The 15,062-nt window shown below is 37.5% G+C and overlaps 1 protein-coding gene across 1 annotated transcript in view; it reads left to right on the top strand.

Annotated features, from left to right (window-relative positions):
- Window positions 1-7,031, top strand: part of LOC111869757 — a 40,876-nt gene extending 33,845 nt beyond the window's left edge. The window contains exons 3-4 of the mRNA XM_023861499.2: window positions 3,208-3,339; window positions 5,245-7,031. Coding sequence (XP_023717267.1) covers window positions 3,208-3,339; window positions 5,245-5,330 — 218 coding nt within the window. The 3' untranslated portion in view covers window positions 5,331-7,031. The remainder of the gene's footprint in view (window positions 1-3,207; window positions 3,340-5,244) is intronic.
- Window positions 7,032-15,062: the final 8,031 nt, after the last annotated feature.

Genomic DNA, 15,062 nt, shown 5'->3' with positions numbered 1-15,062 from the left:
CTGTCATTTAGATTATGAATTTATTCTAGATTGTGACACCGTATAATCTTGTAGTTACATATCAACGTTTCAGACGAATATGCTGCCTCCATCTTCAGGGTCAGATTATGGTCAGGATGCGATTAGGCTATACAGGCAGATAGTAAGGTGGCCACTCAAATCCAGGGAGAGGGGAGACAGACTGACTTTATCCCTGAAAATGGATGCAGCGTATTCCTCCGAAACAATGACATTCATCAGTAACACTAAGCGGTGTAATAAATCAGAGAACCATGATCTGAGACATCACCACCGTGAAAACCTTCAAGACGTATTTTATGTTAGAGTACATCATAAAAAATGTGCTTCAGTAAAACCAAGGATTGTGTAAATTAGTTTTCACACTCCGACAGGTTGTCTTTTAGGGATGTATGACGGAGGAGTCGACTTTCTGACAATGTAATTTGAAGATCCAGAATTGGCAATAATGAATATTTTCATTGGATATGATGCTAAGACAGTTCAACCCACTTCACATTCTCAAATTTTCGGTCATCAAGACCTTTGTTTAATATTATCCTATCTATTTTTTGGTCTTTAGAATATTTATTTTCCAAGAGTTTTCCCTTCTTAACATTTCTGCACGCATTTCTTTGTCCTCCCCATCTATATGACCAAAATATTTCTGATAAATACGGATAGTTACACTGGGAAGTGATTTCTTATTGCTAGTGGGGTGAGACTAAGTCCCTTGTACTGCGGCCACTTCTGGCCTATTGTACCAGCCCAGATGATAGGTGAGGGTGATTGTGGAGAATTGGTGGAATGAAGATTGGAAGGGGAAACCGAAGTTCTCGGAGAAAACCTGCTCCAGCGCCACTTTGTCCACCACAAATGCCACTTGACCAGACCCGGGATCGAACCCGGGCCGCCGCGGTGGGAAGCTAGCGACTAACCGCTTGAGCTATGGCGCGGCCCTGGGAAGTGATTAGTAACTAAGCTGGGACCATTGAAATATGGGCGAAGATCCTTCCTAAGAGCCCCCTGAAATGTAACGGAACAACCTGGGGAAGACGGCATGGCCCACGAAAGTGGGTAGTACCGTTAGAAACGGTGCAAGCTGATTATGTACCGAGAGACAGCTGCGGAATGTACGATCGCGAGGGCAGAGGGGCTTGCGAAGGCCTAGCAAAAGATGAAAGTTTCAGTAGTGTCCTTTCCTTTTGAACGTCGAGGTTAATATCCTTCCACTTTCATGCTGCAGGGTGCACTTCCGTGTTCAACGTCCTAACGTGATTCGTGTGTGCAACCATGTCCAACAGGACGGTCATTTCCTTTGTTTTTATTTTATAAATAAACTTCTGTTAAGACAACAGCTACTTCCATACTTTACATGAGAATATAGAACTCACAGAATTACTAATTTTTTGGACTTTTCCCATCCGGAATTCTAGCTAGTAGAGGACACGGAGTTTCGAAAACTGGACTGTTTCCATCTTCAGGTGAGAAAGGAAGACGCCTATTCATTTGGGCCCTTTAGAAAGAGCTAATACAGCGATTGGGATTAGCTCTTTCTAAGGGGCCTAACTGAATAAGTGTCTTCCTTTCTCACCTGAAGACGGAAACAGATCCAGTTTTCGAAACGTCGTGTCCTCTTATTACCTAGAATTCCTGACGGTGGAAAAAGTCCACAAACCCAGTAATTCTGTGTGTCATCCACCATCGTCAGGACCCTTTAGAATCTACGTACTTTTACATGAGGACATAACTCAGTTTGACATACGTAACAAGTCTTTTGTATGAGAAGAATGGGAAAACGTGCCTCAGAATACACGTATATTGATTGGAGTGAAAGTTGTCGCATAGTTACTGTTGCGAGAGGGACACTGCAATGGGCCTCCTCGTGTGTTGTATTTCATGAATGGAGGATGAGAAGGCAACACGGAGTGGCGGAATGCAGCCATATGTGGTACGCTATGTGAAGGACATCTTTACTTCAGAACATCGATGTACGTGTCAAGAAAGGTGTAGTTCTTTATTTTTCAAGAATTCAGGACCCGGCGCAGTGTAGAACCCCGGTCCAGAAGTTAGGTTATGTGTCAATGAATCCGCACGACCTCGCTGTACTAACAGTTATAGTTAGTTATTGGAGAGGGTGGGTTTCCCCATGCACTGAGACCACTATTGGTCCATTGTGCTTCCCTCTATGATATTCTACCAGTCTCTATACCCTACCGTTATTGGTGCGTACCATCAGTCCCGACCGAGCCAGCGAGTTCGGCCTCTACTGGCTTGGTGCTATCTATAATGCTTCCCCCATCTATCAAAGGCGTTAGAGACTACTGTTGGACGGGAAATGTCCTTGAATTTAGCTCAGTGACCTCCTTTGGAGATATGAGGTTCGCTGTACTAATAAAAACGTACTTTCCCTTTGCCATTTTCACTGCGACGCATGCGCCAAAGCACATACGTGTATTTAGGATTTAGTGTCGAGCGGTGAACTTATGAATTCCCGTGGCTTGGCTCGTATTAAGTTGAACTGTTTTTAAAATATACTTGATTGTCAACGTATTATGATGACGTAGATCGCTATATTGTCACTAGAAAACCGCAAAATTCTGTTTCTAGCGTAAGACGAGAAGCATTGCCCTAGCCGAGATTCCGTGGAAACGTTCCTGGTCAAGGTATGACGCCTTAGAAGACATTTTACGCTCAATGTTAAGGTGTACAAGCTACACAATGCATCATATAGAAAATAAAATATATTTTTATATTCATCAAGCTTTGGTGGTATGCTGGGGCTACTAGGTAAAAGAAAACTCCGTGGCTTTTAGTCCGCAAGAAAACTATAAAGACAGAGCGACCGCCGCTTGTCGGCGAAGTTAGTGCCAACGTTTGCGGGTAGAGGGTGTCGCGTGGTCAGCACAACGGATCCCCACGACCATTAATCTCGGTTTGCTAGACCGGAGCCGCTACTTTTCCTTTCAAGTAGCTCCTCAGTTATCCTCACGAGGCTGAGTGGACCCCGTTGGAGACTCACTACTTCTCAGAAAATCTGGTAGGGCCGGAAATCGAACCAGGGACATCGGAATCTATAGCCAGGAACTCTGACCACTAGACTACAAAGGCGGTCTTAACGACCGTCATAATAAACTATATCAGTCTTTAAGTTCACCTGTGGTAAGGTTACGTAATACGGACCTTAACGAAGCAATGTTCTTTTTGCAGATGTCGGAGAATTGTCGACACGACTGAACCTTTTGCTGCCGGTAGCCCATCCTGAAGAGAGAGGCGCTGGTTCTGTACAAGCAGACTGCTGCAGCGACTCCAGTCAGTGCGTCTATCTGGAACAACTTCTGGGTACGTGGCAGAGAGATGTACCTTTGATTTGTACCTGTAACAGAATACGACGGGATATGATGGTGAAACACTGACAGGAAGAGAAGGGGAAAGAAGTGAAGACATAGCAGTGCGAATTGTATTTATTTTCCACGTTCTGTGTTAACATGACACGTGAGGTTAATAATTCACATGTTTAACTTAGTACTGTTAATGTGATCACCATTTTAACTCTCAGTGGTTCTATTTCTAATACCTGCTTTAACATACTGTCACGTGTTGGGTGTGTCACGCGACAAATAACTTCACGTGGGTCTCGGATTTAGCGACTCAGCATTCTTCCCGTAGGATGTATTTATGTGTTTCTTATGGTTTCTACAAATAACAGGGTTTGTTTCCATAAACAACATTAACTGGCGAGTCTTTGTTGCGGAAACGTAATGTGTTTCTTGTGAGTTTTTTAATTGCTAGTGGGGTGGGACTAAGTCCCTTGTACTGCGGCCACTTCTGGCCTATTGTACCAGCCCCAGATGATAGGTGAGGGTGATTGTGGAGCAACTGGTGGAATGAAGATTGGCAGGGGAAACCGAAGTACTCGGAGAAAACCTGCCCCAGCGCCACTTTGTCCACCACAAATCCCACTTGACCAGACCCGGGATCTAACCCGGGCCGCCGCGGTAGGAAGCCAGCGACTAACCGCTTGAGCTATGGCGCGGCCCTACAGGTGAATTAAGTTCTACAAATATGCAAATTTAGTAACGGTTTGTCGTTTTATTTTATGGAAAATATGGGTTGATAGTGAGGCTTACTCTCTTCTGGGATATTAGGTCAATAAACATTTACCAGACTACAAGGAATCACGTCCCAAACTACAACAATCTTCACTATCTATTTATCTAGTGCAGTCGGTATAGCGACTGGCTACGGGCTGGACGACTGAGAGGTCGGAGTTCGAGTTCCGGTAGGGTCAAGAATTTTCTTTTCTTTAAAACGTCCCGACCGGCTCTGCGGTCCACCCAGCCTCCTATCGACTGGGTACCAGGGGCTCTTTCCCCGGGGGTAAAGCGGCCGAAGTTTGAAGCTGACCACTCACCTACTAGTGCCGAGGTCAAGAAAACGTGGGTCTATACATCCACTCCCCCATATGACTTCATAGCGTAGTGCTTACTTATTTAAGCACAAGGACAAATTTACGTTTTACCGAAAGGGCAGAGCAGAGGGGCGAAATGGACCCGCTAACAAGGTACGAATTATTTTCAAAGGTCCCCTGTCCATTGACCTTCAAATAAAGTATTGTCTTCCGAACAAGTCTGCTCATTTGAATACTATAGAGCTCTTACTTCTTATCTGCATAGCTTTTTCGCTTAGACGAGTTCTTTAAACCTATAGTTCTCTCTCAGCGGAAGCGCACGGTTGTTAAACAACGTAAAAAGTTACGAAGTGCGTAATTCCTTTGTCAACAACATTCTTCCTACTTTTGTATGCTGGCAGAACGTCGCAATTCAAATGTTTCGAACATCATGACAGCAGACATTCCCTTGTGAACCATCCCAAGCAACAAAAACACAACCATGCCATTATACGTGTACACGAAAATGACCTCTATCAAGAGACGCAAAGATCTGGTAAAATATAATGCATATATTTTGGACCACGGTTGTCGTACTAAAATTGTTGATTGTATTGTACAAAAAAATAACTTTCTTGCTGCATACCCATCCGGGCGCCATAACAAAGACGAGGCCCCAAAGTTAAAAACCGAGGATTCGATTGTTACGAAAGTTTTCTCAAATTCAGTTCACTGTGCTGAAGCATCCATATAAATACTATGGATAGAACCCCATTATGGGAGACTGTTAACTAAAGAAACTGTGTACCAATTACAATGATTCTCATTCAGTAAAATGTATTTATTTTATCTTCCAGCACGCAAACGGCAAACAGAAGAAGAAGAAGGTGAACATGGGAACGTGTACATTGATCGGGATGTTGTAACTGGCCAACGAGCATGAATTATATGACTGTACATTCCCGGTAACAACAGTAGTCGGGTTATGAACTCAAGAATTTCATTAGGTGCTAATAGGACCATGAGTTAGTGTATTAAAGTGCATTGTCACATGACTATTTGGAAAGAGTAGCCTGCCTTCAGCATTCCTGACAAAGAGCATATAGGATCTGCGTTCACAGTTCTGCCACATAGCTAAAGCTGATATGTTTCATACTAGGAGTCTATAGACATTCATACTCTATGTAAGTATGTCATTACACATAATTCGAATTATGAAGATCCTTCAGAATGATTAATGTATCCTTATCTCTGGGCTTTATGACATACATTTTATCCAGCATCAAAACTCAATATCAGTTCAGCCCTTTTTTCCAAAATGGTAAAAATTTTGGATTATACATGCCCCTGAACATTTAAACCACCGGTTCTCAGGCAATGCTTTGGTGGAACATCAGTGTTCCACAGCATGGATCAAGATCTTCTGCTATTGAAAGTGAGTAATGCAGATCTTTTTTTCAGTTTCTAAAATAAATAAATAAATAAAGTTTATGGACAGGATTTCCTCAATTTTACACATTTCTTGTGCAAATATTAGGGTCTCAATTTTAATTATTTTCTGTTTCTGAGTAAGTGAAACTAATATTAATGTGTTAATATTTGTCTTTATTATGCATACCAGTACATGTTTCGATCAATGTGATCACTTTTAGATGGCTTATATGAATATGTATCATGATTATTGAATTATGTGACTAACATGGAACTATATTAGTAAATTAGTAAATGCAATACTGAATATTTTCATTCAATTTAGTATAACTGTCTTATAATACGTTACAGGTTACAGGTAAAAGTTAAAAATTAAAAATTAAATATTGAACATTAAAATTAGGTAAAAAGAATAAAATAGAGTGTAGTTTGGTTGATCTTGATGCGTCTCTCATGCCAGACTACATTATTGTTTCAATGGCGTTACATATCTGAAAAAAATAACCAGTGTACTTTTACATCTATGTCATGGATGTTGTAATTATGTGGAGTGATATGGGTGATTACTTCCATATTTATAGATGTGCAGTGACTGGTCAGTTCTACATATTGACACATTAATATTATATTCATATACTCATAGGTTGTTGTGTTGACAACAACATTATTATTCTTAATGATAAGAACAGGATTTAAATGATAATGATTTTTGTCTCTACTGGGTGAGACTTAATACTGATTTTTATCATTGTTGTCATCGTCATCATCGTCACCGCTGCCGCCGCCACTGCCACCACCGCCACCACCACCACCACCACCACCACCACCACCACCACCACCACCACCACCATTTGTTGAGATGTGTAGACCATCATATAATATACTTTCTGCTATTAGTATTGTTCCCAGTTAAAATAATGGGGTAAAAGAAAATTTGGTTTTCAAGGTGTTCTGTAGAGAGCAACATGATGACCAGGTGCTCTGTGAACTGAAGAGGTTTGGGAGCTACTGATTCTGGCAGTGGAAAATATTTAGATTACATCATTAATTATCGATGCTATATTGTAATCGTTCTTATATATTTATGACAAAAGTTTTAACAAATAAGTAATGGCTGGACTGATACATTGACTGGCATAGGTAAAAAGGTAAAGTTGTCCTTCTGCTTGACTAATTAAGCACTAAGACATGAAGGTGTAGGGGGAGTGGTTGTATAGATCCACATTTTCTTGACCTCGTCACTAGGTTGGGGGTGAGTGGTCAGCTTCATGCCTCGGCCACTTTACCCCAGGGAAAGAGCCACCGGTACCCATTGGATAGGAGGTTTGGGTGGACCCAAGAGCCGGTCTTGATGACATGGAGAAGAGAAAATTCTTGACTCAACTGCAACCCCTTGGTTGTCCAGCCTGCAGCCGGTCACTATACCAACTACACTATCCTTTGACTGGCACTGGAAAATTTAAAAATTATTCTTCAGGTCACCTTCATTTATATGGACAAGACAGAATAAAACTGATACTCAAAATACGGCTTCCTGTGGAGTTCATGGGGTGGCATTTGTGAAGATTATAATTTGGAACACCCTTTCTTTTAGTTACTTTCCTTTTTAAAGCGTGGAACAGTAGCTCATCACACAAGACAAATTTTGTAGTTATGATTATTACATAAGTTGTGTGATATGGTCAGATTTTTGGAAATACTTATATTATTTCTATTTGCTGGATAGTCTGAAAATAATAGTTATAGAATATAGATTCTCATATTTAAGACCATGACACTGGTTATTTTCACATGTCCTGACTACAGGAAGGAGTAAAACAAGCGAATCTGCAGAAATATATTTATTAAAAGCCATCACATTTCAAGTGCAGAACTCTTTTCTTCAGTCATATGAAGATATCTCTCGCAAGTTTCATGTCTGATGTTCTGAAATACTTTCTCTGAAAGATTTACTTCGAGCGCAAGCTTCTTGCTTGCCTGTCAGAACGGCATGTTCATTATAAAATACGGGAAAAATGGAATACTGTGAATGTGGTTTGTAATCATATGGTTATTTATTTAATAATTAACAACTTACAAGATTAGTACAGAATAAAAATCATGCTGACGCATTTAGTGCTTTGGAAGCACATTTTCAAGCTTCAAAGTTCATAAAAGCTTTGCAGATTTTCTTGTCAGTGATGTTATATTCATTGCTGAATATAACTGGAAATGTGCTTACATCTCATTTGTGATCAGTCATCAAACTGAACATTTAGTGTGAGACCTATCTGAAAAGCAGATAAAGAAATCAAGGAATATTTAATGGGATGAACCAATAAACATTCATAAAAAGATGCTAAAGGCATACCCAGGAGGAAGAATTTACTATTGACATTCCTTCAGCAGTTGTCCCTGTCTTATGTCTATTACTATACAAGTATTTTTGCAGGAATATTATTGGAAAAAAATATTAAGAAAAATTTTCTGTCTTGTAATGTCGCTTAATGATAGCTTTAGTTGATACACAAGGACACAGTAGGACAGGAGCCAATCAGTCAGGCTTACAGAGTTAGTGTGAACATGAATCAATCAGTTATGGGTGTAGGAAGTAGCAAAGGATGCATGTTGTGAATTTGAATCATTACATCTAAAGCAGTCAAATGACAAATAGAAGACTTAGAGATTGACATGTATGCAGAAGGAGTATATCAGTGAAGTAGTTCTATTTTAATTTAATTTTTGGCAGCAATATTTATTGACTGCAATTAATATTCCTTACAAAGGATTATTTGTTTACAGATATCAAATTACCACTTTATGGGTGACAGTTTTACTGTTTCAAGAAAGTATTTAGTTGTTGACTCTACTTGAAATTCTGCTTTTCAGTGAATTCGGTATTCTCTTTACCATTACATTTGATAATATGCGAATCATACACTTAACTGGTTAAAATATAGGTAATCTCCCCCCCCTCCTTCACCTGGTATCTGATGCTTGAAAAGTCTGTGGTTTTCACATTCTTTCATAGAGTTATGAAGTGTTTCACGCATCATGTTCAAATTCTATTTGGCCATTCAAAAATGTGTTTAAAATTGTTCTTATGTAATTTGCTTCATTTCCATTGTCGTTACAATAAAATATATTTATTGTACATAATACACAATACTTTTCTGAGTTTCTAAGTTCCTTTAATGAAACAAACCTCTGCTTGACTTTTAACAAAGGAGAATTTGAAGTTCAAACCCATATTTATTTCATAGGTACCTGGTAGTTCAGATATTTAAGATGACAAGTGTTAAGTTCCACTTGTTAAAAAAGATAACATATTTTATTCAAATACAATGCATATTATTAATGTTACATTTTACGATTATCATATACCCCCATACTTGATAAATTATTTCTGTATTATACATTCCTATAATTATTATTTGAATATGGTAGCATTTCTTATTGTTTTTGTTTTGGGTAAATCAGCTTGTAATTTGCTGTTCATGGATAAATGTTCTGAATTAGTTTATCTGGTGTACTGTTATTGTAAAATCTTAAACTTCTATACTTAATGGTATCTATTGTCTAAAGTTGGAGTCCCGCTGTAAACTCGCAAACGTAGCTACACATGTTATCTGCAACCATATGTTATTAAATTATGAACTTCTGAGATGTGACACTTTATATTTCGGTAGATGGGTACAAAATGTATGACATTACATTTCAGCATACCACAATATTGATACTCACTGGTAAATCTTATGTTGCAATGACGTGGTTTAGAGGAAATAAAGCAGTAACAGAAGAATATTTCTGAATATTTTCAATAAGTTAAATAGTACATTTCTTTGACACATTTTAAGAATAATTCAGATCTAATCCTAGGAAATCTAAGGAAAATTCTAAATGGAAATGAAGAGAATTTTATGTTTAGAAAAGGAAATAACCTTATCTATATAGGTATTGTTTATATTATATGAAGTACATAGAGGAAAAATGTCTGATAAACAAGGGTAGGATTGTAAGATTTAAGGCTTTCACGGTGGTGACTATGAAGAAAGCAGTCTTTTGGGATTTGGCACCGTGTATACCACATATACACGGTGCTAAATCCCAAAAGACTGCTTTCTTCAAGGGTAGGATTATCAACAGTGTTGACTGTTAGACGTGGGGACATGGACAGGGATGGAAATGGATGTAGGCATGGGTGGACATCATCTCCTTAGTTGCAGAGTGTCTTTTTCATGAAGCTATTTAAAATGCCTTCAGATACACTAAATTTTATTCCCAGTAGTCATACATGTAGGAATAAATTCCTGATCTTGCATTGTAATAATTTTTTTATAGTATGCTTTGGTCATTCTCCAGGTTTTTCTTCAATAATTTGGAATGTCTGCTTAGTTCTGAAAAGCCATTTCCACCCCTGGAAGTGGAACATACTTAGCTGTGGGATTCATAATCTCACAGTTCTGTGAATACAATTTCTGTCTCAATTTGGAAGTGAAAGAATTGCTAGTAACATTGATTCACAGCCATTAAGTCATAAGCATACTAAAAGATGTTGAAGACCTAATATTTACTGATCTCTTCAGTATAAGCTAGTTTTTACCACATCTATGTTAGTTAAAACTTTATTTCTTGATTTCAGTTTCTTTTCAAGATGAATTTGGTATGTAGGGAATTTTGTAAATTAAAATAATAATAAAACTAATGGAAAATTAATGAGCCTGATTCATAACAATTTTGTCAAGTATTTCATTTGTTTCATTCTGGTCCATCAGACTAACAATATTATAAAAGATAAAACAGCTCCATCGAGTGTGACTGTTGAAGTTTTTATTACTTCAATTCTTAATGCCCTTCCATGTTTCGGTCCCTATAGACCATCATGAGAGGGACATCGATACTCTTTGGAAAACACTATTACAATGGGTGTTCTGAATGCTAAAATATATACACATACAATGTTTGTAATGCACAATAGATACAAAATCCAAAGTTTCCACAACTACAGCAGCTGTCTTGGTATATTAAAAATTTTAAAACTTTTGTTATTTAAGTTAGAATTTATAAATGAAATAGGTTCATATCCTTTCTCTTATTGCCTTTCTTGATGGGGGCTGAACTTGTGCCGCCTGTCTTTCTTGAGAAGAAGGTTCTTTGATATCGTCCTGTGTTTGTTTGTGGCACACTGTGTTGTTTTTACGACATGTAAGGGCAATAAGAATTGAAGGAATAAAAACTTCAACAGTCACACTCGACGGAGTTGTTTTATCTTTTATAATTTTGTCAAGTATCTTATACCAGTATGCTAAATAAATTTGTACAGTAGATGTGGATATTTTTTCTAACAACAGAAATCAGCAAGAACTGCTTTTAATTGACACTTTAATTGACACTAGCTTTTGCTGAGAAGAGCAATAAGTGGAATGTAGATCTTTCATATTTGATTTGGGGTTTTATCAACAGCTAAAGTAATTTCTAGATCTTTTAGTAACAAACTTTGGTTTGGAGTGTTTAATTCAAATCCAAGTTTATGAGTGGAGTTAACATCTCAAGTCTGAGAGTTAATATATTTTAATAAACAAAACCAGGAGCAAAATCTCAGTACCAATAATTTACTATATTGTAGGAATATTATTTATAAAAGAAATGAGATCAAATTTCATCTTCTCAACCCAGAAGCTGAAATAAATTTGTATTTATTGACAGACTGACTGACAAAAATGAAACAAATCAGTAATGAGAATCAGTGAAATAATACTGACTGTCCTGGTTCAAAAGCTTATAGTGTAGTATCTTCACCACATTTTACAGTACTGTACATATCTTATGGGTAACATAAGAAAATTAATTATCAACCAGTAAATGAAAAAAAAAACATGTGCTAATAAAGTAAAACTAATTAAAAGTAACAATAACACTTCTTCAAGGCTGCTTAATGGAGATGGGAAGGCAGTGAGAGCATAGGATGTGATATTTATAAATATTTACTATGTGGTGCAGCTTAAAAACATACAATGCAGAGAAGTAAAGATGGACCAAAACTAAAGGTAAGTGTTAGCCAAATTTGCTTGTGGGATGCTAAGTGTTGTATTACTTTGCCCTTGTGTTTTCAATTGACCATCAGCCTGCAGTCATAATCAGAAAAATAAAGAATAATAATAAAAATAAAAAAGCATAAACATAATGTTTATTTATAATCTGAAGCTGACCCTTTTTTCCCATATTTGAAAGCAATTTTCAAGAAGCTGGTTTCAGTTTTTATATTACATTGTAATTCTGAAAATGAATTATTGTGGTAAGGACTTGTAGTATGCCTCTGGTAGTGATATATGCAAGATATCAAAAAGAAGATTTCATGTGGCTCTTTTTTTTTTGGTTGTGACATGTACTGGTTAAAGGTTTTATCCTTGTTTATTTATACACATACAAAATAAATTTGAGTACAAATCCAGATATTGTAACCACATTTTTAAAAGAAAGTTCAAAGATATTTGTGTATGTACTTATTTTTGTCTGTTTATTAATATCTATAATATAGTACTGTTAATAAATGTATGTACAAATAAGCAGTATGATATATTTATATTATTTACACGTGAGAGATAGACTGTTACTGATTTCGACTTTAACAGTGGTTCATTGTTCATGTTCATCTTACTGTTGGGTCCATTTCAAACAAATGACAAGACAGCCTGATTCCACATTATTGAAATACCCATGACCAGGATCAACTCAAAATATTATGTATCTTGCAAACTGGGGACACACAATTTTTGGTTCAGAACATGTGCTATTGCTAATCATATAAGATATGTGTTTACTGTACAATATGAACTTGTAGTTTTTTTCTCTAGATCAGATACAACAAATATAACAATTTCATTCTTCGTGTCATCTCTTTAAGTTTATTGACATGAAACCATCATCTAAAATTTTTCTTTTTTTTCCTAATTATTTCGATCTGAGAGAGACAGGCCATGCAAAGTCCTCAGTTAAAAGTTCATTTATTTGAAGAACCTAGGATTTGATTAGCATAAAAAAGCTTTGCCACAAATCAAAACTTGATTCACGAGGAAATTAATAGGAGATTGGACTCAGGTAATGCTTGCTACCATTCAGTCCAGAACCTTTTGACTTCTCGTCTGCTGTCCAAAAACATACAAATTAGAATATACAAAACTATAATTTTGCCTGTGGTTCTGTATGGGTGTGAAACTTTGTCTCTGACATTAAGGGAGGAACATAGACTGAGGGTGTTTGAGAACAGGGTGTTGAGGAGAATATGTGGACCGAAGAGAGATGAAGTGACAGGAGACTGGAGAAAACTGCATAATGAGGAGCTTCATAACTTGTACTCTTCTCCAAGTATAATTAGAATGATCAAATCAAGGAGGATGAGGTGGGCAGGACATGTAGCACGAATGGGGGAGACGAGGAATGCATATAGGATATTAGTGGGAAAGCAGGAATAAAAGAGCGCACTGGGAAGGCCAAGGCATAGGTGGGTGGACAGTATTAAAATGGACCTTAGAGAGAATGAAATGGTATGGATTGGATTGATCTGGCTCAGAATAGGAACAAGTGGAGGGCTCTTGTGAACATGGTAAAGAACTTTCGGGTTCCATAAAATGCTGGAAAATTCTTGAGTAGCTGCAGAATTGGCGGCTCTTCAAGAAGGGCTCAGCTCCATGAGTAAGTAAGTAAGTATTAGTAGGAATATTGTAACTAGTTCAGCAGAGGAAGCCAAATCAAAATTTTTAAAATATAGTCTATAAAAAGCGTATTAGAAATTAAGGTAAATACAAATTTACATAAATAAAACCATTAGAATATTTATAAGCAATGAAAACCTAACTACATTACTTATTAACGTGGCCGTTGGGCCTACACTGTTCATGCCAATCGTTTCAAATTTCGAAACTCACCAACCCATGTCTTCAAAAGTCAAATATAACAATTTAATTTTTAAAAAGATCTGAACGTCGTAATTTAATTTTTGCTTGCTCCTGTCCCAGATTAGAAATTAATGAGTGACGGTGATACCAGGGAGCCATCATATTGCTGTTTAGATGAGCCCAGTTTTCTTTTTCTCCCCAGACAGAACGAGTCCCATAGGAATCCATCTAAGAACGTCTGAACGGAAATGTATTAAGAATAACGCAGTGGGTGTAGCTACTGGCTATGTGGTGGATGGCCGAGGGTTTGTTTTCGAGTTCTGGTAGGAGTAAGATTTTTCTTTTTTTTTAATTGTTTCATTTTTGGTCCGTTACACTATCAATCACAGAGTTAGTAGAGAGTCCGTCGAGTGTAACAATTTGTAGGTCACTTTTTTAATATCACCTGCCTTACATGTTTCGGTTTGATACAACCATCATCAGAGGCACTTGCTATAACTATGGAAACACTGTCGTTGTTTATGATGTTCACAGTTATGTTTGTCGTGTAGACGCTGCTACAAAATGCTGACGTGTAAAAGCACAAAACTTACTAAGATAGTTGAGTACACTATCAAGTTCTCAATTTTCATCCGAAACTGTTTTAAGTTAAAACGCTAAATGTTAAAATATTTCATCTAAAATGCTGAATTCCTCCTTGTTAGTTCATCCCAAAGATGGGAGACGTCAGCTTGAAGTTGTATGGCTTATGGTTCGATGTTTCTTATGTGCTGTGTGTTGTGTACTGCCACAGTTTTGTGCTTTTACACGTCAGCATATTGTAGCAGCGTCTACACGACAAACATAACTGTGAACATCATAAACAACGACAGTGTTTCCATAGTTATAGCAAGTGCCTCTGATGATGGTTGTATCAAACCGAAACATGTAAGGCAGAAGTGATATTAAAAAAGTGACCTACAAATTGTTACACTCAACGGACTCTCTACTAACTCTAAGATTTTTCTCTTCGCGTCGTCCAGACAGATTCTGGGGCCCACCCAGTCTCCTATTCCATGGATACCAAGGGAAAAGCGACCGGGGCGTGAAGCTGAGCACTCACCTCCAACGAGTGCCGAGGTCAAGAATACGTGTATCTATACATTCACTTCTCCTTACGTCTTCTTGGCCTACGTTCGATGATGCGAGTCTCGAGTACAATAAAATAGGCGAGCGGGGAAGGTATCTTAAATTTTAAAGTTGCAACAGACACTGAGTATTAATGAGAGGTTTTTCATTGTTTATTTGTCGCAAAGAACGCTTAAAGGTATTGCTTTATTTATCCCATCATATCTGAATGATTACAATTATTGAACAATTTAAATTATTTT

Source organism: Cryptotermes secundus, unplaced genomic scaffold (genome assembly GCF_002891405.2).
Source record: "Cryptotermes secundus unplaced genomic scaffold, Csec_1.0 scaffold93, whole genome shotgun sequence".
NCBI classification, from domain to species: domain Eukaryota; kingdom Metazoa; phylum Arthropoda; class Insecta; order Blattodea; family Kalotermitidae; genus Cryptotermes; species Cryptotermes secundus.
The sequence above is the reverse complement of the archived record's forward strand: the minus strand, read 5'-3'. Positions and strand labels throughout refer to the sequence as shown.